The sequence below is a fragment of the Arvicanthis niloticus genome, chromosome 8, assembly GCF_011762505.2.
Source record: "Arvicanthis niloticus isolate mArvNil1 chromosome 8, mArvNil1.pat.X, whole genome shotgun sequence".
Lineage (NCBI taxonomy): Eukaryota > Metazoa > Chordata > Mammalia > Rodentia > Muridae > Arvicanthis > Arvicanthis niloticus.
The window spans coordinates 83,834,966-83,859,703 of NC_047665.1; the positions used below are offsets into that span (position 1 = coordinate 83,834,966).

At 37.8% G+C, this 24,738-nt stretch overlaps 1 protein-coding gene across 1 annotated transcript in view; it reads left to right on the forward strand.

Moving 5' to 3' along the window:
- LOC117713860 (putative C-mannosyltransferase DPY19L2) overlaps window positions 1–24,738 on the forward strand; it is a 107,071-nt gene that overhangs the window by 64,813 nt on the left and 17,520 nt on the right. Inside the window, exons 15-16 of the mRNA XM_034510369.2 lie at window positions 10,540–10,611; window positions 12,896–12,942. Coding sequence (XP_034366260.1) covers window positions 10,540–10,611; window positions 12,896–12,942 — 119 coding nt within the window. The remainder of the gene's footprint in view (window positions 1–10,539; window positions 10,612–12,895; window positions 12,943–24,738) is intronic.

Genomic DNA, 24,738 nt, shown 5'->3' on the forward strand with positions numbered 1-24,738 from the left:
GTTAGGTGCATCTTCTCTGATTGAGTTCAGATCCGGCAGTCCTTTGCTGTGTATGTGTTGGGGACCTCATATCAGGTTGGTGGCTCAGTGTCTGAGAGATCCTGGAGGTCCAGGATAGTTGAGACTGCTAGTCTTCCTATAGGGTAGCCCTCCTCCTCAACTTCTTCCAGCTTTTTCCTAATTCAACCACAGGGGTCACAAGCCTCTGTCCATTGGTTGGGTGTAAATATCTGCATCTGACTTTTAGCTGCTTGTTGCATCTTTCGGAGGGCAGTTAAGATAGACCCATGTTTGTAAGCACACCATAGCATCAGTAATAGTGTTAGGCCTTGGGCCCTCCTCCTGAGCTGTATCCCAATTTGAGCCTGTCGAGAGACCTTCTTTTTCTCACTCTCTTCTCCATTTTTCTCCCTGCAGTTCTTTCAGGCAGGAACAATTCTGGGTCAGAGTTTTTGACTGTGGGATGGCAACCCTATCCCTTCACTTGATGCCATGTCTTTCTACTGGAGCTGAACTCTACAAGTTCCCTCTGCCCTCTGTAGGGCATTTCATCTAAGGTCCCTTCCTTCGATACCTGAGAGTCTCTTACCACTCAGGTCTCTGGAACATTCCAGAGTGTCCCCTTGCCTCCTACCTTCTGAGATTGCTTGTTTCCTTGCTTTCTGCTGGCCCTCAGGGCTTCAATCCTGTTCCTCGCTCCAATACATAATGATGTTCCTCTCTTCCCCTTCCTGTCTCCTTTCGATCCATGTCCCTTCCTCCCCCCTCCTGTGATTGCTTTCTTCTCCTTCCCAAGAGGCATTCTCACTTGTGTCCTTTGGCTTGTTATCCTTCTTGAGTTCTGTGGATTGTATCCTGGGTATTCTGTACTTTTTTGTCTAATATCCACTTATTAGTCAGTGCATACCATGCATGTCCTTTGGGGTCCGAATTACCTCACTCAAGATGATATTTTCTAGTTCCATCCATTTGCCTGTAAAATTTGGGATGTCCTTGTTCTTAATAGCTGAGTAGTATTCCATTCTAAAAATAAACCTCAATTTTTGAATCTATTCTTTTGTTGTGGGACATCTTGGTTGTTTCCAGCTTCTGAGTATCACAAATAAGGCCACTATGAATATAGTGGAACATGTGCCCCTGTGGCATGATGGGACATCTTTTGGGTATATGCGCAAGAGTGGTATTGCTGGGTCTTCAGGTAGATCTATTTCCAATTTTCTGAGGAACCTCCAGATTGATTTCCAGAGTGGTTGTACCAGCTTGCAATCCCGATAACAATGAAGGAGTGTTTCTCTTTTTCCACATCCTCACCAGCATCTGCTTTCACCTGAGTTTTGATCTTAGCCATTCTGACTGGTGTGAGGTGGAATCTCAGGGTCATTGATTTGCATTTTCCTGATTACTAAGGACTTTGAATATTTCTTTATGTGCTTCTCAGCCGTTTGAGATTCCTCTGTTGTGAATTCTCTGTTTAGTTCTATACCCAGTTTTTTTTTTTTTTTTGATTGTTTCATTTCTTGGTGGTTAGCGTCTTGAATTCTTTATATATTTTGGATATTAGCCCTCTATCAGATATGGGGTTGGTGAAGATTTTTTTCTCAATCTGTAGGCTGCGAATTTGTCCTCTTGGCTCTGTCCTTTGCAGACAGAAACTATCCAGTTTCATGTGGTCTCATTTAGCAGTTCTTGATCTTAGAGTGTGAGCCATTGGAGTTCTGGTTAGGAAATTTCCCCCTGTGCCAATGAGTTCGAGGCTCTTTCCCACTTTTTCTTCTATTAGATTCAGTGTATCTGGTTTTATGTTGAGGTCCTTAATCCATTTAGACTTGAGCTTTGTGCAAAGTGACAAATATTGATCTATTTTCATTTTTCTACATACAGACTGTCAGTTAGACAAGAACCATTTGTTGAAGATGCTTTCTTTTTTCCATTGTATATTTTTGGGTACATTGTCAAAGATTAAGTGTGTGGTTTTCTCGGTGTTTAATTTGATTCCGCTGATCAACATGTCTGTCTCTGTACCAATCCCATGCAGTTTTTTAAAAAATTGGATATTTTGTTTACACTTCAGATGTTATACCCTTACCTCATTTCCATACCACCCAGGAACCCCCTACCCTATCCCCACTCCTCCTGCTTCTATGAGGATGCCCCCACACACACCCCTACTCCCACATTCTGACCATCAAATTCTCCCACACTGGGCATCCAGCCTTCATGGGACCAAGGATCTCCTCTCCCACCTATGGCCTACAAGGCCACCCTCCCCTTCATATACAGCTGGAGCCATGGGTCCCTCATTATGTGTTCCTAGGCTGGTAGTTTAGACCCTGGGGGCTCTGGTTGGTTGGCATTGTTGCTCTCCACATGGGGCTGCAAACCCTTTCAGCTACTTCAGTCTTCTCTCTAACTCCTCCATTGGGAACCCCATGATCAGTTCAATGGTTAGCTGTGAGCATCTGCCTCTGTATATGTCAGTCACTGGCAGACCTCTAAGAAGACAGTTATATCAAGCTCCTGTCAGCATGCACTTCCTGACATCCACATCAGCATCTACCTTTGGTGACTGCACATGGAATGGATACCCAGGTGAAATGGTCTCCAGACAGCCCCTCCTTCAGTTTCTGTCCCACACTTTGTCTCCATATTTGCTCCCTTGAGTATTTTGTTACTCCCCTTCTTTTTTTATTGGATATTATATTTACATTTCAGATTTTATTCCCTTACACTATTGCCCCTACCACCCAGGAACCTCCTATCCCATCCCACCTCCTCCTACTTCTATGAGGATGTGTCCGGACCTATCCCCTGACTCCCACCTCCCCCACCCTTGAATTCTCCCCCATTCAGTGTTCAGCCTTCATGGGACCAAGGATCTCCTTTCCCACCTATGCTCCACAAGGCCATTCTCCCCTACATATACAAATGAAGTCATGGGTCCCTCCCTATGTGCTCCCAGGCTGGTGGTTTAGACCCTGGTTGGTTGGTATTGTTGCTCTCCACATGGGGGCTACAAACCCTTTCAGCTACTTCAGTCTTCTAACTTCTCAATTGGGAACCCCTTGATCCAATCAGTGGTTAGATGTGAGCATCCGCCTCTGAATATGTCAGACTCTGGCAGATCTCTAAGGAGACAGCTATAGCAGACTCTTGTCATCATGCACTTCCTGACATCCACATCAGCATCTACCTTTGGTGACTGTGCATGGGATGGATACCCAGGTGGAATGGTCTCCAGATGGCCCCTCCTTCAGTTTCTGTCCCACACTTTGTCTCCATATTTGCTCCCTTGAATATTTTGTTACTCCTTCTAAGTACTCAGGCATCCACACTTGTTCTTCCTTCTTCATGAGCTTTATGTAGTCTGTGAGTTGTATCTTGGCTATTTCAAGCTTTTGGGCTAATATCCAATTATCAGTGAGTGAATACCATGTGTGTGTGTGTGGTTTTTTTTTTTTTTTTTTTTTTTGTGATCAGGTTACTTCACTCAGGATGATATTCTCTAGTTCCATCCATTTACCTAAGAATTTCTCGAATTCATTGTTTTTAATAGCTGAGTAATACTCCATTGTGTAAATGTACCACATTTTCGGTATTCATTCCTCTGTTGAAGGACATCTGGGTTCTTTCCAGCTTCTGATTCTTATAAATAAGGCTGCTATGAACATCGTGGAGCATGTGTCCTTGTTACATGTTGGAGCATCTTCTGGGTATATACCCAGGAGTAGCATAGCTGGGTCCTCAGGTAATACTATGTTCAATTTTCTGAGGAACCGCCAGACTGATTTCCAGAGTGGATGCACCAGTTTGCAACCCCACCAACAATGGAGGAGTGTTCCTCTTTCTCCATATCCTCGCCAGCATCTGCTGTCACCTGAGTTTTTGATCTTAGCCATTCTGACTGGTGTGAGGTGGAATTTCATGGTTGTTTTGATTTGCATTTCTCTGATGACTAAGGATGCTGAACATTTCTTTAGGTGCTTCTCAACCATTTGAGTTTCCTTAGTTGAGAATTCTTTGTTTAGCTCTGTACCTCATTTTAATAGGGTTATTTGGTTATCTGAAGTCTAATTTCTTGAGTTCTTTGTATGTATTGGATATTTGCTCTCTATCGGATGTGGGATTGGTGAAGACCTTTTCCCAATCTGTTGGTTGCCGTTTTGTCCTATTGACAGTGTCTTTTGCCTTACAGAAGCTTTGCAATTTTTTGAAGTCCCATTAGTCAATTCTTGATCTTAGAACATAAGCTATGAGTTTTCCTCTTAGCACTGCTTTTATGGAGTCCCACAAGTTGTGGAATGATGTGTCTTCATTTTCATTAAATTCTAAAAAGTCTTTAATTTCTTTCTCTCTCTCTCTCTCTCTCTCTCTCTCTCTCTCTCTCTCTCTCTCTCTCTCTCTTTTTCTTTCTTCCTTCCTTTTTTGACCAAGTCATCATTGAGTGAAGTGTTGTTCAGTTTCCACTTGTATGTGAACTTTTTATTGTTTTTGTTATTATTGAAGACCAGCCTTAGTCTGCGGTGATCTGATAGGATACAAGGGACTATTTCAAACTTTTTGTATCTCTTGAGGCCCTGTTTTGTGACCAATTATATGGTCTATTTTGGAAAAGGTACCATGAGGTGCTGAGTAAAAGGTATATTCATTTGTTTTAGAATGAAATGTTCTACATATATCTGTTTAACCCATTTGGTTCATAACTTCTGTTAGTTTCACTGTGTCTGTCTAGTTTCTGTTTCTATGATCTGTCCATTGCTAAGAGTGGGGTATTGAAGTCACCCACGATTATTGTGTGGAGTGCAATGTGTGCTTTGAGCTTTAGCAAAGTTTCTTTTATGAATGTAGGTGTCCTTGCATTTGGAGCATAGATGTTCAGAATTGAGAGTTCATCTTGGTAGATTTTTCCTTTAACGAGTATAAAGTATCCTTCTTTATCTTTTTTGATAACTTTTGGTTGAAAGTCTATTTTATTGGATATTAGAAAGGCTACTCCAGCTTGTTTCTTGGGACCATTTGCTTGGAAAATTGTTTCCAGCCTTTTACTCTGAGGTAGTGTCTGTCTTTGTCACTGAGTTGTGTTTCCTGTATGCAGCAAAATTCTAGGTAGTGTTTATATATCCAGTCTATTAGTCTATGTCTTTTATTGGGAATTGAGTCTATTGATGTTAAGAGATTTTAAGGAAAAGTGGTTGTTTCTGCCTGTTATTTTTGTTATTATAGGTGGAATTATGTTTGTGTAGCTATCTTCTTTTGGGTTTGTTCTAAGATTACTTTTTTGCTTTTTTTAGGTTATAGTTTTCCTCATTTTGTTGAAGTTTCCCATGTATTATCCTTTGTAGGGCTGGATTTGTGGGGAGATACTGTGTAAACTTGGTTTTGTTATGGAACATCTTGGTTTCTCCATCTATAGCGATTGAGAGTTTTGCTAGGTATTGTAGTCTGGGCTGGCATTTGTGTTCTCTTAGGGTCTTCTGGCTTTTGAAGTCTCTGGTGAGAAGTCTGGTGTAATCCTGATAGGTCTGCCTTTATATGTTACTTTACCTTTTTCTTTTACTGCTTTTAGTATTTTTTCTTTGTTTTGTGCATTTGATGTTTTGATTATTATGTGACAGGAGGAATTTCTTTTCTGGTCTGGTCTATTTGGAGTTCTGTAGGCTTCTTGTATGTTTATAGGCATCTCTTTCTTAAGGTTAGGTAAGTTTTCCTCTATAATTTTGTTGAAGATATTTACTGGCCCTTTAAGTTGGGAATCTTCACTTTCATCTAAACCTATTATCCTTAGGTTTCATGTCTCATTGTGTCCTGGATTTCTTGGATGTTTTGGGTTAGGAGCTTTTTGCATTTTGCATTTTCTTTGACAGTTGTGTCAGTGTTTTCCTTGGTATCGTCTGCACCTGAGATTCTCTCTTCTATCTCTTGTATTTTGTTGGTGATGCTTCCATCTATGACTCCTGATTTTTTTTCCTAGGTTTTCTATCTCCAGGGTAGTCTGCCTTTGAGATTTCTTGATTGCTTCTACTTTCATTTTAAGATCCTGGATGGTTTTGTTTAATTCCTTCACCTGTTTGGTTGTGTTTTCTTGCAATTCTTTAAGGGATTTTTGTGTTTTCTCTTTAAGGGCTTCTACCTGTGTTCTCCTGTACTTCTTTAAGGAAGTTATTTACATCCCTCTTAAAGTTCTCTATCATCATCACGAGAAGTGATTTTTAAATCTGAATCCTGCTTTTCCAGTGTGATGGTGTCTACGACTTGCTATTCTGGAAGAACTGGGTTCTGATGATGCCAGGTAACTGGTTTCTCTTGCTTATGTTCTTTTGCTTGCCTTTTGACATCTGATTATTTCTAGTACTACCTGCATTCACTGTCTCTGACTGGAGCCTGTGTTTCCAGTTATCTTGCTTGTGTCAGAACTCCTCAGAGGCCAGCTGTCTCTATTATCCTGAGATCCTGGGTGGAAGAGCTCCTGGGACACAGGCTGCTTCTGGGATCCTGAAATCCTGCTGCTCTTAGTGCAGAGGATTCTCTGCTGCTCTGAGTACAGTGGTTCCTCTGCTGCTCCTAGTGCAATGGTTCCACCGCTGTTCTAAGATGGTTCAGGATATGATGTCTTCACCGGAGCAGACCAGCTAGGTCTCCCATGCAGTTTTTATCACTACTGCTCTGCAGTACAGCTTGAGGTCAGGATTAGTGATTCCCCCAGAAGTTCTTTTATTGTTAAGAATTGTTTTTGCTATTCTGGGATTTTTGCTTTTCCAGTTGAATTTGAGAATTGATCTTTTTATGTCTTTGAAAAATTGTGTTGGGCTTTTGATGAGAATTGCATTGAATCTGTAGATTGCTTTTTGGCAAGATGGCCATTTTTACTGTTAATTCTGCCACTCCACGAGCATGGGAGATCTCTCCATTTTCTGAGATTTTTGATTTTTTTCTTGAGAGTCTTTAAGTTATTGTCATGTAGGTCGTTCACTTGTGTTACCCCAAAGTTATTTTATATTACTCCAAGATATTTTATATTATTTATGACTATTGTGAAGAATTTTTTCTCCTAATTTTTTCTCAGACCATTTATCATTTGTATAAAGGAAGGCTACTGATTTATTTGAGTTAATTTTATATCCAGCCACTTTGCTGAAGTTGTTCATCAGTGTTGAAGTTCTCTAGTAAAAATTTTGGGGTTGCTTATGTGTGCTATCTTATCATCTGCAAATAGTGATAACTTGACTTTTTCTTTGCCAATTTGTATCCCCTCAATCTCCTTTTGTTGTCTTATTGCTCTAATTAGAACTTTGAGTACTATATTGAATAGAAATGGAAAGAGTGAGCATTCTTGTCTTATCCCTGATTTTAGTGAAATTGTTTCAAGTATCTCCCCATTTAATTTGATATTGGCTGTTGCTTTATTGTAAATTGCTTTCATTATTTAGGTATGGGCCTTGAATTCTTGATCTCTCCAATACTTTTAATATGAAGTGGTCTTGTATTTTGCCAAATGCTTTTTTAGTATCTAAGGATACGATCATATCTAAACAGACCCATATCCCCTAAGGAAATGAAGTTATTAAAAACCTCTCAACCCAAAAAAAGTCCAGGGCCAGCTGGCTTTAGTGCAGAGTTCTACCAGACCTTCTAAGAAAACCTAATACCAATATTCCTCAATCTATTCTACAAAATAGAAACAGAAGGAACACTACCGAATTCATTTTATGAAGCCACAATTACTCTGATACCTAAACCGCACAACACCCCCACAAAAATTTCAGACCATTTTAGCTTATAAATATCAATATAAAAATACTCAATAAAATTCTTGCAAACTGAATCCAAGAACGCATCAAAACCATCATTCACCACGATCAAGTAGGCTTCATCCTAGGGATACAAGGTACTTTACAGCTCTCACCAGATGCTGGACGAAGTCTCTCTTGTCTCTTTGATGACTGTTCTGCTAGGCTCCAGTCTTAGAACACTGCACACAGGACAAACTGTAGGTAGAAGGTTTTGTAGCTTGGTTGGTGTCTCAGTTTCTTCAATTGAAGCCTTGCTTGGTTACAGAAGATGGCTGGTTCAAGCTCTGATTTCTCGATAACCAATAAGTATTTCCTAGCTCTTTCAATCTCCTTATATCTTCTTCAATTTCTTTCTTCAAAGACTTGAAATTATTGTCATCTAACACTTTGACTTATTTGATTAGAATTACCCCAAGATATTTTATATTGTTTGTGGCTATTGTGAAGGGTGTTTTCCCCTTGATTTCTCTCTCAGCTTCTTTGTCATTTGTATATAGGAGGGCCACTGATTTTTCTTGAATTAATCTTGTATCCAGCCAGCCACCTCAATGAACATAAACCAACTCTGTTTTGTTGGTTCATTGTATTGTTTACTTTATTTCTACTTTATTGATGTCAGCCCTCAATCTGATTATTTCTTGATATCTACTCCACTTGGGTATCTTTGCTGCTTTTGGTTCCAGAACTTTCAGGTGAGCTGTTAAGTTGCTAGTATGAGAGCTCTCCAATTTCTTTATGAAAGCTTTTAGTACTATGAACTGTCTGCCCTCTTAGCACTGCTTTCATTGTGTTCATATGTTTGAGTATGTTGTGCATTTATTTTTATTGAATTCTAGCAAGTCTCCAATTTCTCTCTTCTGCCTTGAGGTCATTCAGGTGGGAGTCTTTCAGTCTCCAGAGGTTTGTAGGTTGTTTTTTCTGTTATCATTGAAGTCCAGCTTTAATCCATGGTGGTTTGATAAAATACAATGAGTTATTTCAATTTTCTTATATGTGTTGAGACTTGCTTTGTGACTGAGTATGTGATCAATTTTTGAGAATGTTCCATGAAGTACTGAGAAAAACATATGTTCTTTTATGTGTTGGTGAAGTGTTCTGTAGATATCTGGTGGGTCCATTTGAGTTATATTAATGTCCATAAATAACATTATTTTTCTATTTAGTTTATGTCTGGATGACCTGTTGATTAGTGAGAGTCAGGTATTGCAGTTCTTTCACTATGAGTGTGTGAGGTTTGATGTGTGATTTAAGTTTTAGTAAAGCCGTGTGCTCTTGTGTTTGGAGTATAGCTGTTAAAACTTGAAATGTCATCTTGGTGGATTTTTCCCTCTTTGCTGAGTATAGAATGTACTTCCCCATTTCTTTTAATTAATTTCAGTTTGAAGTCCATTGTTTTTAGATATTAGACTAGCTATACCAGTTTGCTTCTTGGATCCAATTGCTTGAAAATCTCTTTTCCAATCCTTTACTCTAATGTAATGTCTATTATCTTTGATGTTGAGGTGTGTTTCTTATATTCAGCAGAATGATGGATTGTGCTTTCATATTCATTCTGTTAGTCTGTGTCTTTTTTATTGGGTAATTGAACCCATTGATACTGAAGAGATATTAATGACTAATGATTGTTAATTCCTGTTATTTTGTTGTTGGTTGTGGTGGTGGTAGTGTGTGTGTGTGTGTTTATGTATGTATGTATGTGTGTTTGTTGTCATTATTTGGATGTGCTGGTATGAGATTATTTATTGCCTGTGTTTTTGTGGGTGTAATTTACCTCTTTAGGTTGGAGTTTTCCTTCTAGTGCTTTTAATGGGTTGGGTTTGTGGATAGCTATTTTTAAATTTAATTTTGTCATTTAATATCTTGTTTGTTCCATCTGTTGTGATTGAAGGTTTGCTGGCTATAGTAGTCTGGGCTGGTATCTGTGGCATCTATGGTCTCTTAAGAGACTGCAAGACATCTGCCCAAGCACATATGATTTTTAGAGTCTCTGTTGGCATAATACTGTTAGGTCTGCCTTTTCATGGTACTTAGTCTTTTCTCTTAAAGCGTTTACTATTTTTTCCTTGTTCTTTTTTGTTCAGTGTTTTAATTATTGTGTGTGTGGAGGGGGAGGGTCTTTTCAGGTACCATCTATTTGGTGTTCTCTAAGCAGGTCATTCTTTAGATGAGGAAAATTTTCTCCCATGATTTTTTAAAAATATATTTTTTGGGTTTTTGAGCTGGGATTATTCTTTTTCTAGTTTTATTATTGTTAGGTTTAGTCTTCTCATTACATCCTGGAATTTCTGGAATTTTGTGTCAAGTACTTTTTAGATTCAACATTTGTGTTCAAGTGTGTGTGTGTGTGTGTGTGTGTGTGTGTATTCAAATCTGTGAGCCCATGGGGGCATTATTTAAACTACCACATATATTAAAAATCTTCTCCTCCATACTTCTCAGCTGGTCTTTACCACCTTTGTGAATTTCAGAAGTTCCTCTCTGCCTTTAAAATAGAGCCTCGTATTTTAAAACCAACCTCCTAACCAGGGCACAAAGACACCTCCTAGTCTGCTGTCTTTGTTGGATGCTTTTTATCACCACTTTCATAATTTCATACATGCATTCGACTCTGGAATTGATAAGCACACATTTTCTAAAGACAAGAAATTTTAATCTTTATCAAAATTTATTGTGATACTTAGTTTGACAGATATTTACTGCTTCCATGTAAAATTTTGTAATTAAACATCTTGAATTGTTTACTCTATTTCAGACTCCACTGAGATACACAAAAACATTATTGCTTCCACTTGTCCTAATGATTACTTATCATATCTTTAAAAAGGTATGTAAAGATTTATCACATTTGTAGATACACTATGAGAACTATCATAGATTGATGCAAGTTGCTCAAATTCCTTCTTGTCTCTTAAGATGAATTCTTTTTATCTATATAAATCAGTTTATTGATGTCTCTATCTGGTACTATGCTTTTAAAAATCACATTATTAAAGATATTTTGTTCTATTCCTTCAAAGGTAATTTTTACCCATCACTGACTATATAATTAAATTTCCTTAGGGGTAGGGTATGACAGACAAGCAAACCATGGCAACTCTTGGACAGCCCCGACCTTGCAGTGTGAAACACTGCACAACTATCTGAAGAATAAAGGTGATGTCATGTGCCATAAGTGAAAAGGAGAGTGACAGGTGTAAACACAAAGACATCATCAGCCATTTCAAGTAGTTGTGCACAGGATAAATTTATACAGCCAGCAAAAAAAAAAAATCATAACCTACACAGATGCTATTTTTATAACAGAATACAATATCATGTTAAAAGAACCTATCTTTAAAACTTCACTTGCATATTTTCATGGCTTAAGGCTTTATTAACAGAAATGCTTAAGGTACTTTTAACAGTTTTGGGCCATCTTTATTTATATTGTTAGTTGAGTCCAAAGTCAACATATATTTATTTTATACTGTTTGGTAAATGGTGATACGATGATTCCTCACCAACAATTCCATTTGTTGTCCACTTGAAAGAATTTGTTGTGCTTAAAGTTAAAACTTTTATGTACTCTCCATGTAGTTCCTTCCTAAGCCCCATTCCTTGTCCCTGTGTTTCTGGATAGAATATAACTAGTCTGTGAATAATGAAGGCAGGCACTGCTCTCCAAGTCTGCACCTCTGCTGTTTACATTTGACTTGGTTCTGTTCCACTGGGAGCAGTCAGGACAAAGAGAAAAACAGGAATGGGTTGGATGAGAACAAAAGCTACTGTCTTCCTATGCCCTGGGCCACCCAAGCCCAAAGTTAAGATATATTACAGAACCTGTTTTTATTTCATTGACGTAAACTATGGCATTCTTGACAGGCTCAACTTAAGCTCAGAGGATAAAGTATAAAGTAACTATTGAATGTAGAGCCATCTAGCATAGTGAAGGATAATTTGATCTACTATTTTTTAAAAAATTAAACACAGACACTAACAAATATTGTATTAGCATGCAAACACTGTACTGCCTAAACTGAACTCGCAAGCGTATAAAGAAACACACATACACACACACACACACACACACCTGTAGCCACTAAAGTTCAATTTTTTATTTCTTCCTTGTCAACTCTTTAGTCTTGTTTCATCCTGTATGACTTATTTTTTACTTTGTGAATATAGCTGATGTTTATTTAGATTTTTACTTCTATAACATAACACCATAGAATAAGGATGACACATGTAGCATGACTCCACTGAGAAAGCATAAATATTTAACTCCTCCAAATTGATATTTTGTTATTGATACTCTCTAGTTGTCTACTTGAATATGTAACTATAATTTCATTTATGTTACTTGGCACATATTGACTCAATATCATATTTATGTTGTCCTTGAATTTGAGATACTTTTCTATAAATTATGATCTCTCCTTCATCTGGTACATTCTCGTGAGAACTGATGATTCCCCTATAGTGACTTCCTTGGATTGAAGAGTAGTCAAGAGAGAAGATACACTAATAACTTATTGAATAATTATCTAAAGTTTTGAGTAAAACAAGAATCTAGGTGAGCAGAAAAGAGAGGTGAAATAGGAAGAAGAAGAAGTGGAGGGACTTAGAGGCTGAAATCATGTAAGGTTCATGGTAGAGGCCCCCCACACTTAGATTATTTATTTATCCCTCCACTGTTCAGCAAAATATAAAGTTTTGGCACTAGTAAGTAGCCCTTCACATTATAAAGCGCAGCACATCAGAGCTGAAATAGACTGAGATTTTACTCTACCACTCCTATTGAATACACTAGAAAGTTTTAATCTTAAATTTATAATTTAAAGCTGCAAGCAAACTAGTAGAGAGATTTTAATTTAATTTAATAAGTTCATTTTGATGATACAGACCTGTAATCTCAGGATGAGGAAGGCAAGACACAAGGATCACCAGCTCCAGTCCAACATAGGCCAGGGAGACATTTACATCTAAAGACACAAAAACAAAGGAACAATCAAAACAAAGGAGAAGAACCTACTTGTATGTTTGGATAGTTTGGGTGGTTTATTGCAGCAGGAGTTTCAGCATGTTATAGAGTGTCATGGAGAAGTCTTATTGATTGATTCTGTTTGCAGATTGTTCGTGATATCCTATGTGTCTTATGTACAAACACTTATGTAAGGTAATTATTTCACACTTGTTTTTAAACTCATACTATATTCATTATTAATTAACATTAAAAGATTAAGAATTGCTCAAATGACTATCCATTTACTTCAACATTATAATTAATAAAGAAGATAAGAATGAAATATATTTTTTCTTTCAAGAATGTTGCTTTTTGGATTTTCCTATATTTAAAAAATTGCTTTATATTTATATTTGTAAATATAAATAATATATTTATAATATATACTTATATTTGTGAAATAGCTCATAATTTAAACTCACTCAATTTTAATGTATCACCAGAGTTTCAAGCTCATAAACAGAAATAGCCTAAGTTTTATTTGAGCCATCCTGATTTTTAATTTTCAGAAAAGAAAGATGATTATATTTTTTAAAAAATTATTAAATTTTTTTACAAAATTTATTTTATGCATTATTTTTATACCACTCTAATCCATAATTTATACATCATATTTAGAGATTTCAGTAAAATTTCTAAAGCAAAGGCATGAACTAAGGCCAGTGAAATGATGTAATATAACACATGTCAAAGAAATTGGTAAGCCTTGGGAAATAATTATTGAAAAAACTACTTTCTGAAGAAATGTTATTTCAAACTACATTTTGTATTAGTAGTTATATAATGTAATTTTACTTAATGTCTTTTATGTTTTGGACAGTTTATATTTATAGAAAGTTGTGCTGCTAGTGCTGAGTGTCTTTTCAAGCCTTTATATTCTCTATGCTGGTATTTTTTTTATGAGCAAATGTGTGTGGTTCCCAGAGAAGCTAATATAAGAGTGAGTGCATTGCTGAAGTAATTTTCAAAACAAGGTGCTAACAAGCACACTGTTTCCTTTGGGTCAGATAGGAGCTGAAGTGTGTCTTGACATTCTAAACAAGTGTCTTTAATAATTTCTCCTAAAAAATGCATAAGGGGGCATGGTACATTTCACTGAATGAAATATAACTAATAAAGATTTGCAAAATATTCTCAGATGCTTGCAAAGTTATAAAATGTGGAAAAGGAAAGGCTTTGGGGGGGTCAAATAATTGAAAGAAAATAATTCAGAATAAGAAAGTGTTTCTTACTGATGAAGTAGCAGAATGTGAAGGTTTATAGGTTTTCTAAGGTCTATTTACTATATTTCTTCTTAGTGATTTATTTCTTCATAGACAATAAACTTCTATGTAGTGCTCATGCTATATAGTATGAAGCCTGGAATGAGTTTATAATTTATATGTTAATTTTGAAATTTTTATATTGTCACAACTATATAAACTTTTCTGTTTTATCTGTTCATTTGTTGGTTAGAAATATTATCTACATAAAAAAAGAAACTATCCAAGCTTTCTCAGGTATTCTTCTGCTGTACACAAAGATCATTGTATTAGTTGTTGTGATAAGACACACTCTGAGAAGAATACCCTGAGGAAGGCATAGTTTACTTTGTTCAAATTTTCCAGGGGATACAGTCAATGGTGGGCAGTGGCTGGAAGACTGCATGAACAGTCAGAAAGCACAAAGTCATAATAGTTGTGTTCTTTTTTTCTCTTTTTATTAATTAGTCCAGGACTCCAACTATGTAATTGTGATGGCCACATTTAGGAGTGTTTTCCCATTTTAATTAACCTAATCCAATTATCTCTCATTGATGCTCCAAAGATTTATTTCCATGGTGATTTTAAATACTGTCAAGGTGGTATTCTGAGTTCATCACTGTGATTCTCCTCTTCATCATCTTGGCTCCCCCAAACAACTCAGCTTGAAGACATAACCTTCTATCTCTTGCTCCCCTTGACTCATGGCCATTTCATAATACAAAACACATTCATGAGGGTTCAAGTGCTCATTGTGTTTAAGAATTTTAACACAGCATGAAAGTCTGAAATTCAAGTCTTATCTGAGACTTGAGGCAATCAATGCTTTCTACCCTCTATTTATGAAAATATAGTTTTCATACAATATATCTCTTGTACTGGTTGGTTTTGTGTGTAGACTTGACACAAGCTAGAGTCATAACAGAGAAAGAAGTAAGTCTCAGTTGAGGAAATGTCTCCATGAGATCCAGCTATAGGGAATTTTCTCAATTGGCAATCAGTGAGGGAGGGCTCTCAGAAAACCCTTCCCAGAAGATTTCACCTTAGTGATGTTGGGCTCTTTTTAATCACCACTAATTTCTTAGCTTCAACTAACCTGCATCAATTATCCCAGTAGTCCCTTCTATTCTGGACTCTAAAGCCAGAGCCGTGTGGCTAAAGCTGCCGTCTGCTGCTTGCCTGGTGTGGAACATGGTCCCCTTGTTCTATTACATTATCACTAGCTTTCTGTTTTCCAAATCCTTTACTATCTAAGTTTGGCTGTCCTAGAGCTTTTTTTCTGTAGATTGACTTTAAACTCAGAGATCTGCATGACTGTCTCCTAAGCATTGAGATTAAAGTTGTGGTCCACCACGCCTGCATTTTAAGTTTTTCTTCACCTAGAACTTGCTCTGTTCTAGGCTGGCCTTAAACTCAGAGATCTGCTCATCTTTGCATCCTGGAAGTAAAAGTTTGTACAACCATGCCTGGATCCAAACTTAGCTGAGTGGGATCCTGTCCCAAGGTCACTACTCCTTTAATTCAATTTAAAATCTTTGAACACATGACTCAGCTGCATTTCACTTCCTGGTGCCAGATTAAAATTCAAACCATATATTCTATATTTTTTCTTTCTCAGATTGCTATTCTTGTTTAAAATGCTCATCATGAGACTTAACCAGAGAAAGAAGAAAGTTTATAATGGGTGTTCCTGAGACTTCCGTTGTCAATGCAATTAATCTGAGTCTCTTTACCTTAGCTTCAGGCGGACTCTTCAAACAAGGGCAAAAAGTAACCACATTCTTCACCAAAATACCACAAAACCATCTCTAGGCCACATATTGAAATTGTTCACTGAAACCTCTTGGGCCAAGTTTGCACAAATCAAATCATTCTCAGTAACAAAGTCTTCCGTATTCCCATTAGGATAGTCTATTAAGTCCCATTTAAAGCTTTCCACTCCTTTCTAAACCCAAAGTTCCCAAATCTACATTCTTCCCAACAAAACTATGGTCAGGGCTATCATAGGAACACCTCATTTCTGGTACCAACTTTTTGAAGGCTGCTAATAGAATACTGGCTTCCAGGCAGCTGGGATGAGGGTCTTAAAGCTCATACCCACAGTGACACACCTACTCCAACAGGATCACACCCTTTAATACTGCCACTCCCTGGGTCAAGCATGTGGAAATTATCACACCATGAAACTGTTAAATGTTATCTACCATATAAATAGACTGAAAGATACAAACCACAGGACCCTCTCATTAGATGTAGAAAGGTCTTTGACAAAAATCTAACACCACTTTATGATAAACATCCCAGAGAGATTAGGGATATGAGGCACATTCCTCAACATAAAAAATGTGATTTACAGAAAGCCCATATCCAACATCCACTCAAATGTGGAGAAACACAGTGTTTTTTACTAAAATTAGGAAGAAGACAAGGTTGTAAATGTTCTCCATACTTAATATAATACTTGAAGTCTTAGCTAGATCAATAAGACAACTGAAGGAGATAAGGGAATACAAATATGAAAGGAAGATGTCAAAGTACTTTTATTTGCAGATAATATGATTGTATATATAAATGACCTTAAAAATTCCACCAGGAAAATCCTACAACTAATAAACACTTTCAACGACGTAGAAGGAGGCAAAATTAATACCCCCCCACAGAGTAGCCTTTCTATATGCAAATGACAAACTGACTGACGTAAATACACACACACACACACACACACACACACAAACACACATGACAAGGAAGTTCAAAACTTACATAATGAAAACTTGAAAGATATTGAAAGAAACTGAAGATATCAGAAGATGAAAAGATCTCCTATAATCATGAATCAGTAAAATCAATATAGTATAGATGGCTATCCTATATAAAGAAATCTACAAAGTCACTGCAATCCTCATTAAAATTCCAACACGATTCTTTATAGAACTTGAAAGGATAATTTAAACTTTGTAAGGAAACACAAAAAAAAAGCCCAAGATAGCTAATACAATCCTGAACAATAAAAGAACTTCTTGAGGCTTCACCATTCCTAATTTCAAGTTGTACTACAAAGTTTTGTTAATAAAAAAAAAATAGGATGGTACTAACATAAAAACAGACATTCATAAATGTAATTAAATTGAAGACCCATGCATAAATCTACACACCTATCGGCACCTGATTTTTAATAAAGAATCCAGAAATAAGCACTGGAAAAAAGAAAGCATCTTCAACAAGTAGTGTTGGTCAAATTGGATGGCTGCATGTATAGATCCATATTTATCACCTAGCATAAAACTTAACCCTAAATGGTTCAAGAACCTCAACATGCTTAACCCTAAATGGTTCAAGAACCTCAACATGAATCCAGATACACTGTACCTAATAGAAGAGAAAGTAAGGAATATACTTGAACACATTGGCATAGGAGATGACTTTTTGAACATAGCACCAATGGTACAGGTACTAAGATCAACAATATATAGGACATTGTGAAACTGAATTGTTTCTGCATGGCAAAGGACACTGTTATTTAGACAAAGCAGCCAGCTATAGACCAGGAAGAGATTTTTGCCAACTTCATACACATCTTATAGAAACTTTATCTTTTTTTATATATGATTCTTTATATACCAAAATATATAAAGAATGGGTAAAAAACAAGACCTGGATATCATAAAAACAAATTACCTAAGTATAAACGAGGTACATATCTAAAGAGAGAAATCTCAAATGATGAAACAGAAATATCTGAGGTTCACTTAAAGAAAAATGTCGACATCCTTAATCACCAGGGACACAGAAATCAAACCTACTTTAAGATTTCATCTTTCATGGGTAAGATCAAAAACTCAGGTGACAATAGATGCTGGCGAGGATGTGGAAAAAGAGAAACACTCGTCCATTGTTGGTGGAATTGCAAGCTGGTACAACCACTCTGGAAATTAGTCTGACGGTTTCTCAGAAAATTGGACACAGCATTACCTGAGGATCCAGATATGCCACTCCTGGGCATATACCCAGAAGATGCTTTAACATATAACAAGGACATATGCTACACTATGTTCATAGCAGCCTTATATATAATAGCCAGAAGCTAGAAAGAGCCCAGGTGTCTTTCAACAGAGGAATGAATACAAAAAATGTGGTACATTTACACAATGGAGTATTACTCAGCTATTAAAAATAATGAATTTGAGAAATTCTTAGGTAAATGAATGGAACTAGAAAGTATCATCCTGAGTGAGTTAACCCAATCAAAAAAGAACACACATGGTATTTACCCACTGATAAGCAGATATTAGGCCAAAAGTTTGGAATAGCCAAGACTCAACTCACAGACCACATGAAGCTCATGAAGAAGAAAGACCAAATTTGGATGCTTCAGTCCTACTTAGAAGGAGTAACAAAATACTTAAGGGAGCAAATATAGGGACAAAGTGTGGGACAGAAATTGAAGGAGGACCGTCTGGAGACCATTCCACATGGGTATCCATCCCATGTGCAGTCACCAAAGGTAGATGCTGATGTGGATGTCAGGAAGTGCATGCTGACAAGAGCCTGATATAGCTGTCTCCTTAGAGGTCTGCTAGAGTCTGACATATTCAGAGGCGGATGCTCACAGCTAACCACTGATCTGATCAAGGGGTTTCCAATGGAGAAGTTAGAGAGAAGACTGAAGTAGCTGAAAGGGTTTGTGGCCCCATGAGGAGAGCAACAATACCAACCAACCAGAGCTCCCAGGGTCTAAACCACCAGCCTGGGAGCACATAGGGAAGGACCCATGACTCCATTTGTATATGTAGGGGAGGATGGCCTTGTCAGGCATAGGTGGGAGAGGAGATCCTTGGTCCCATGAGGGCTGAATACTGAGTGGGGGGGGGATTTGAGGGTGGGGAAGTGGGAGTACGGGGTATGAGGGGGCACATCCTAATGGAAGCATGAGGAGAGGGGATAAGATAGGAGGTTCCTGGGTGGTGGGCGGAATGGTGTAAGGGGATAAAATCTAAAATGTAAATATAATATCCAATAAAAAATAAATTAAAAAAGATTTCATCTTTCATCGTTGAATCTTTTGTGGCTTAGGAATCAGGGTAACTGTGGCCTCATAGAGAGAATTAGGTAGTGTTCCTTCTGTTTATGTTTTGTGAAAAATGTTGAGGAGTATTGGTATTAGCTCTTCTTTGAAGGGCTGCTAGAATTCTGCACAAAACCCATCTGGCTCTGGACTTTTTTTTTTTTTTTTTTTTTTGATTGAGAGGTTTCTAATGACTGCTTCTATTTTCTTAGGGATTACAGGACTATTTAGTTTACCTGACATTGATTTAACTTTGGTACATGGTATCTGTCTATAAAATCATTCATTTCATCTAGATTTTCCAGTTTTGTTGAGTATAGGCTTGCGTAGTAGGATCTGATGATTTATTAAATTTCTTCAGTTTCTGCTGTCATGTCTCCCTTTTCATTTCTGATTTTGTTCATTTGGATACTGTCTCTGTGCCTTTTAGTTTGGCTAAGGGTGTGTCTATTTCATCGATTATCTCAAAGAACCATTTGCTGGGTTTGTTGATTCTTTGTACTGTTCTCTTTTGTTTCTACTTGGATGCTTTCAGCCATGAGTTTGACTACTTCCTTCCATCTACTCCTCTCAGGTTTGTTTGCTTCATTTTGTCCTAGACCTTTCAGGTGTGCTTTTAAGCTGCTAGTATAAGATCCCTCTACTTTTTGATGAAGACATTTTGTGCTATCAATTTTCCTCTTAACACTTTACAACATAAGGGCATGTTGTGCCTTCATTTTCATTGAATTCTAGAAAGTCTTTAATTTCTCTCTATTTCTTCCCTGACCAAATTATCATTAAGAAGAGAGTTGTTCAGTTTCTATGAGTATGTGGGCTTTCTGTTTTTTTTTCTGTTGTTGTTGAAGTCCAGCCTCAGTCCAAGGTGATTGGATAAAATGCAAGAGGTTATTTCAGTCTTCTTATATCTGTTGAGGCTTTATTTGGTCAATTTTGGAGAAGTTTCCATGAGGTGTTTAGAAGAAGGTATATTCTTTTGTTTCTGGGTGAAAAGTTATATAGATATGTTAGATCCATTTGGTTCACAACATATTTTAGTTTCATTGTGTGTCTGTTTAGTTTCTGTTTGGATGACCCATCCATTGGTGAGAGTGGGATGTTGAAGTCTCCCATTATTATTTTATGGGGTTCAAAGTGTGTTTTGAGCTTTAGTAAAGTTTCTTTTAGGAATGTGGGTACCTTTGCATTTGGTGCATAGATGTTCAGAATTGAAACTTTATGGTGGCGAAGTTTTCCCTTGATGAGTATGAAGTGTCCTTCCCTATATCCTCTGGTAGAAAGTCTATTTTATTGGATTTTAGAGTGACTTCTCCAGATAGTTTCTTGAGATTTTTTGCTTGGAAAATGTTTTTCCAGTCCTTTACTATGAAGTAATGTCTATCTTTGTTGATGAGGTGTGTTTCTTATATGCAGCAGAATGATCTTGTTTTATGCATCTAGTTTGTTAGCCTATGTATTTTTATTGGTGAATTAAGTCCATTGATGTTGAGAGGTATTAAAGACTAATGATTTCTAGTTCCTGCTATTTTGTTGTTAGAGGTGGTTTTATGTGTGTGTGATTCTTTCTTTTGGGTTTGTTGTGAAATAATTAAATTCTTGTGTTTCCTTGGGTCTAGTTACCCTCCTTGTGTTGGTGTTTCCCTTCTAGTATCCTCTATAGTACTGGGTTGGTAGAAAGATGTTATTTAAATTTGGTTTTGTCATGAACTATCTTGATTTCTCCATATATGGTGATTCATATGCTGGATGTAGGAGTCTGGGCTAGCATCTGTGGTCTTTTAAGGTCTGTGTGACATCTGTTTAGTATCTTCTGGCTTTTATAGTCTCTGTTTAGAAGTCAGGTGTAATCCTGATATGTTACTTTGCCTTTTTCTCTTACAGCTTTTATTAGTCTTTCTTTGTTCTATACAGTTATTATTTTAATTATTTTGTGGCAAGAGAACTTTCTTTTCTTGACTAATCTATTTGGTGTTCTGTAGGCTTATTGTACATTTATGGCCATCTCTTTCTTTAGGTTTGGAAAGTTTTTTTCCATAATTTTCTTGAAAATGCTTTCTGGCCTTTGAGCTGGGAATTTTCATACTCTTCTATTCCTATTATTCTTACGTTTGGTCTTTTCATTTTGTCTCAAATTTTTCCCTGATGTTTTGGGTTAGGACCTTTCTACACTTGGCATTTTCTTTGGCCGATGCTTGGGTAGTTCCTTTTTTCTTTCCTACATTTTCCATTTTTAGGGTTGCCTCCATTTGTATTTTCTTCTTCTTCGTCTTCATCTTCCTCTTCGTCTTCCTCTTCCTCTTTCTCTTCATCTCCTCCTCCTCCTCCTCCTCCTCCTCCTCCTCCTCCTCCTCCTCCTCCTCCTTCTCCTTCTCCTATTGTTGTTTCTATTTCCATTTTTAGATCTTGGACCACTTTGTTCATTTTCTTCACCTGTTTGATTGTATTTCCTTGTATTTCTTTAAGGAATTTATTTGTTTCCTCTTTAAAGGCTTCTACCTGTTTAACTGTGTTCTCCTGTGTTTCTTTAAGGGAATTTTTTTATATCCTCTTTAAAGATCTCTATAATCTTTATAAAATGGGAATTAAGGTCAGAATCTCACTCTTCAGGTATGTTAGGGTATCCAGGGCTTACTATATTAGGAATGCTGAGTTCTGATGGTGTCAAATTGCATTAGCTTCTGTTTATTATGTTCCTGCACTTGCCCTTCACCATCTGGTTGTCTCTGATATTTGCTAGCCTGGCTATTCCAAATTGGAGCAGGACCCCCATAGGCAGGTGAATCTGTGTGTCTGGGGTTAGAGCAGGTTTCCTGGGAGGCAGGAAGTCATGTGTCTCTGGTAAGAGTAAGACTCCTTGGAGACAGGGAAAACTTGGGGGTTGGGGGGGGCACCAATCTGCCCGAGTGTAGGTGGAGGTGTGGACCAGAAGGGTGATGGGGGCTATGACAGGGTGAGACAGAGCCCATGTCTGCCGTACTCTGTGGGGTCCCAGATGGCATAGGAATTGGGGTGGTGGATCTCATCTGTGTTCCTTGTTAGAACAGTCCACATGGGAGACAAGCTAGGCTGTGGGGTGGGGGAACAGGATGCCAGTCTGCCACAGGTGCTGGTGGAGGTGTGATGGGTCTCTAGCAGAGCTGTACAGATCCCACATCTGCTGGGCTTTGTGAAGTCCCAAGCTGAACTCTTTGCTACACTCTTCTTTGTTTTGCCATTCAGGATTCTTAGTTGTGATTCACAGGTGAGCACATATGGCTAAGCAGTGGGGAACCTGGGAAGTTCCATGGTCCCCAGGCTGTGGTTTCCAATGCTACACTGCATCCTGCAATCTTACAACATAACATCCAAGCATGAGTTCTAACAGTTTGGGATAAACTTTAGGATTTGCTGTATATAGCATCCATGTCTGCAAACGTGGATAATTTCTCTCTTCCTTTTTAACCTGATTGCATTTTTCCCTAACCTATTGCTTTGGCTACTATGTTAATAGAAGTGATGAAAGTGGCTATCTTTGCCATGTTCCTGATTCTAGAGTAAGACATTTCAGTTTTTCCCATTGAGTATAATGTTATTTATGGGCTTAACATGTTCCCCTCTACACTGAGCCACTTTTTTTTTTTTTGTTGAGCATATCTATCTTGAAAATGTACTGATTTTGTTAGCTATTTTTATATATCTATTAAGATAATTATGTGATTCATATATTTTATTCGATTAATGTTTTTGAATCAAATTAATTTTTTTACTCAAAACGGATTTTCTATCATACAATATATCCTAACTATAGTTTCCTCTCCCTTCACTCTTTCCAATCCCCTCACCATACCTCCTCTTTTTTTCCCCAGATCTACTTCTTCTCCATTTCCCTTCAGTAAAGAGGAGTCATCCAAGAGATGACAGCCAAACATGACAAAGCAAAATACAATAAGACAAGGCAGAAGCCCTCCCACTGAGGCAGCACAAGGCAAGCCAACAGGGGGAAAAGTGTCCCAAGAGCAGGCAAAAGAGTCAAAGATACACATGCTCCCACAGTTAGGAATCCCACAAAAATACCAAGCTAACAGCCATACCATATATGCAGAGTCCCTGGTCATACTCCTGCTTACCACTTCAGTCTCCTGCTTACCACTCCTTGCTTAGTTGATTCAGCGGGTCACCTTCTCTTGTTATCCTCTGGTTCCTGTAATCGTTTTGTGGTACTCCTTAAACTCCAAGGGAAAGGACCTAATGGAAGCCTCCAATTTAGACTCTAATAATGTCTGGCTGCGAGTCTCTGCATCTACTCCCATTTGCTGCCAGAGAAAGCCAATGGTTGGAAAAGGTATCAATCTATGAGTATAGGAGAATATCATCAGAAAAGACTTCATTGAATTGTTTTAAGCCAATCTTGGTTGAATAGATCTCTGGGGTATCTGGTCTCTAGCCCTGCTCTTACATGCAGTGTTGGGCATGAGCTTCCTCCTCATGTGAAGTGGGCTTCAAGTTAAACCAGACCTTAGTTGGCTACCCCTGTAAGTTCTGTACCACCATTGCACCAGCACACTTTGCAAGCAGGGCAGATTGTAGGTCAAAGGTTTCATGGTTGAGTTGATGGCCATATTTCTCTTTCTATAGCCTGCAAAGAACCTTCCCATAAACACACACACACACACACACACACACACACAGAGAGAGAGAGAGAGAGAGAGAGAGAGAGAGAGAGAGAGAGAGAGAGAGAGAGAGAGAGAGAAAGTATCCATGCAGGTACCAGCTCAACAATGCCCTCCCTCCACTGTTTGCAGAGAGTGACCCTCTGTTATAGCATCGGCATAGGTTATTTAGGGATCTATGGGAGACCTCCTTGACCAAAACCACAACTGAACAAAACCCAGTCCTGACACTGGGAGCCTTCCCTAGCAACAGCAGATAACCAATTCAGACTCTGTATCCCCAGCTACAACTACTAAGAGTTCTCATTAGGGTCACCCTTAGAGATTCCAGGAAATTTCCACCACACTAGGTTTCTAAACCATCCAACAGATGACCCCAATTCCAGCCATCTTCTCCTGAACTCTTTCCCTGTTCCAGCTCTTTTCCTTTCTGATTCTCCCACTCCACTTGTAAAATTGATTCTAGTTCCTCTTTTCTCAAGATTCATGCATCCCTACTAGAGACATCTTCTTCACCTAATCTCTCTGGGTCTATGAGTTGTAGCTTGGTTATCATTTACTTGATAGCCAATATATACTTATAAAGTGGATATATACCATTTTTGTCTTTATGGGTCTGGGTTACCATACTGCAGATGATTTTTTCCTAGTTCCATCCATTTGCCTGCAAATTTCATGTCATTAAAAAACCAGCTGAGTAAATATACTAAATTTTCTTTATCTATTCTTCGGTTGTGGGATAGCTAGGTTGCTTCCAGTTTCTGGCTATCATGAAGCCACTGTGAACATAGTTGGGCAAGTGTCCTTCCTTGTGGTAGGATAGAATGTTCTTTGGGTATATGCTTAAGAGTGGTACAATTGGATCTTCAGGTAGACTGATTCCCAGTTTTCTGAGAAACTGCTAAATTGATTTCCATAGTAGCTGAAAAAGTTTGCACTCCCACCAGCTCCAAAAACCTCACCAATATGAGCTATCACTTGTGTTTTTGATCAT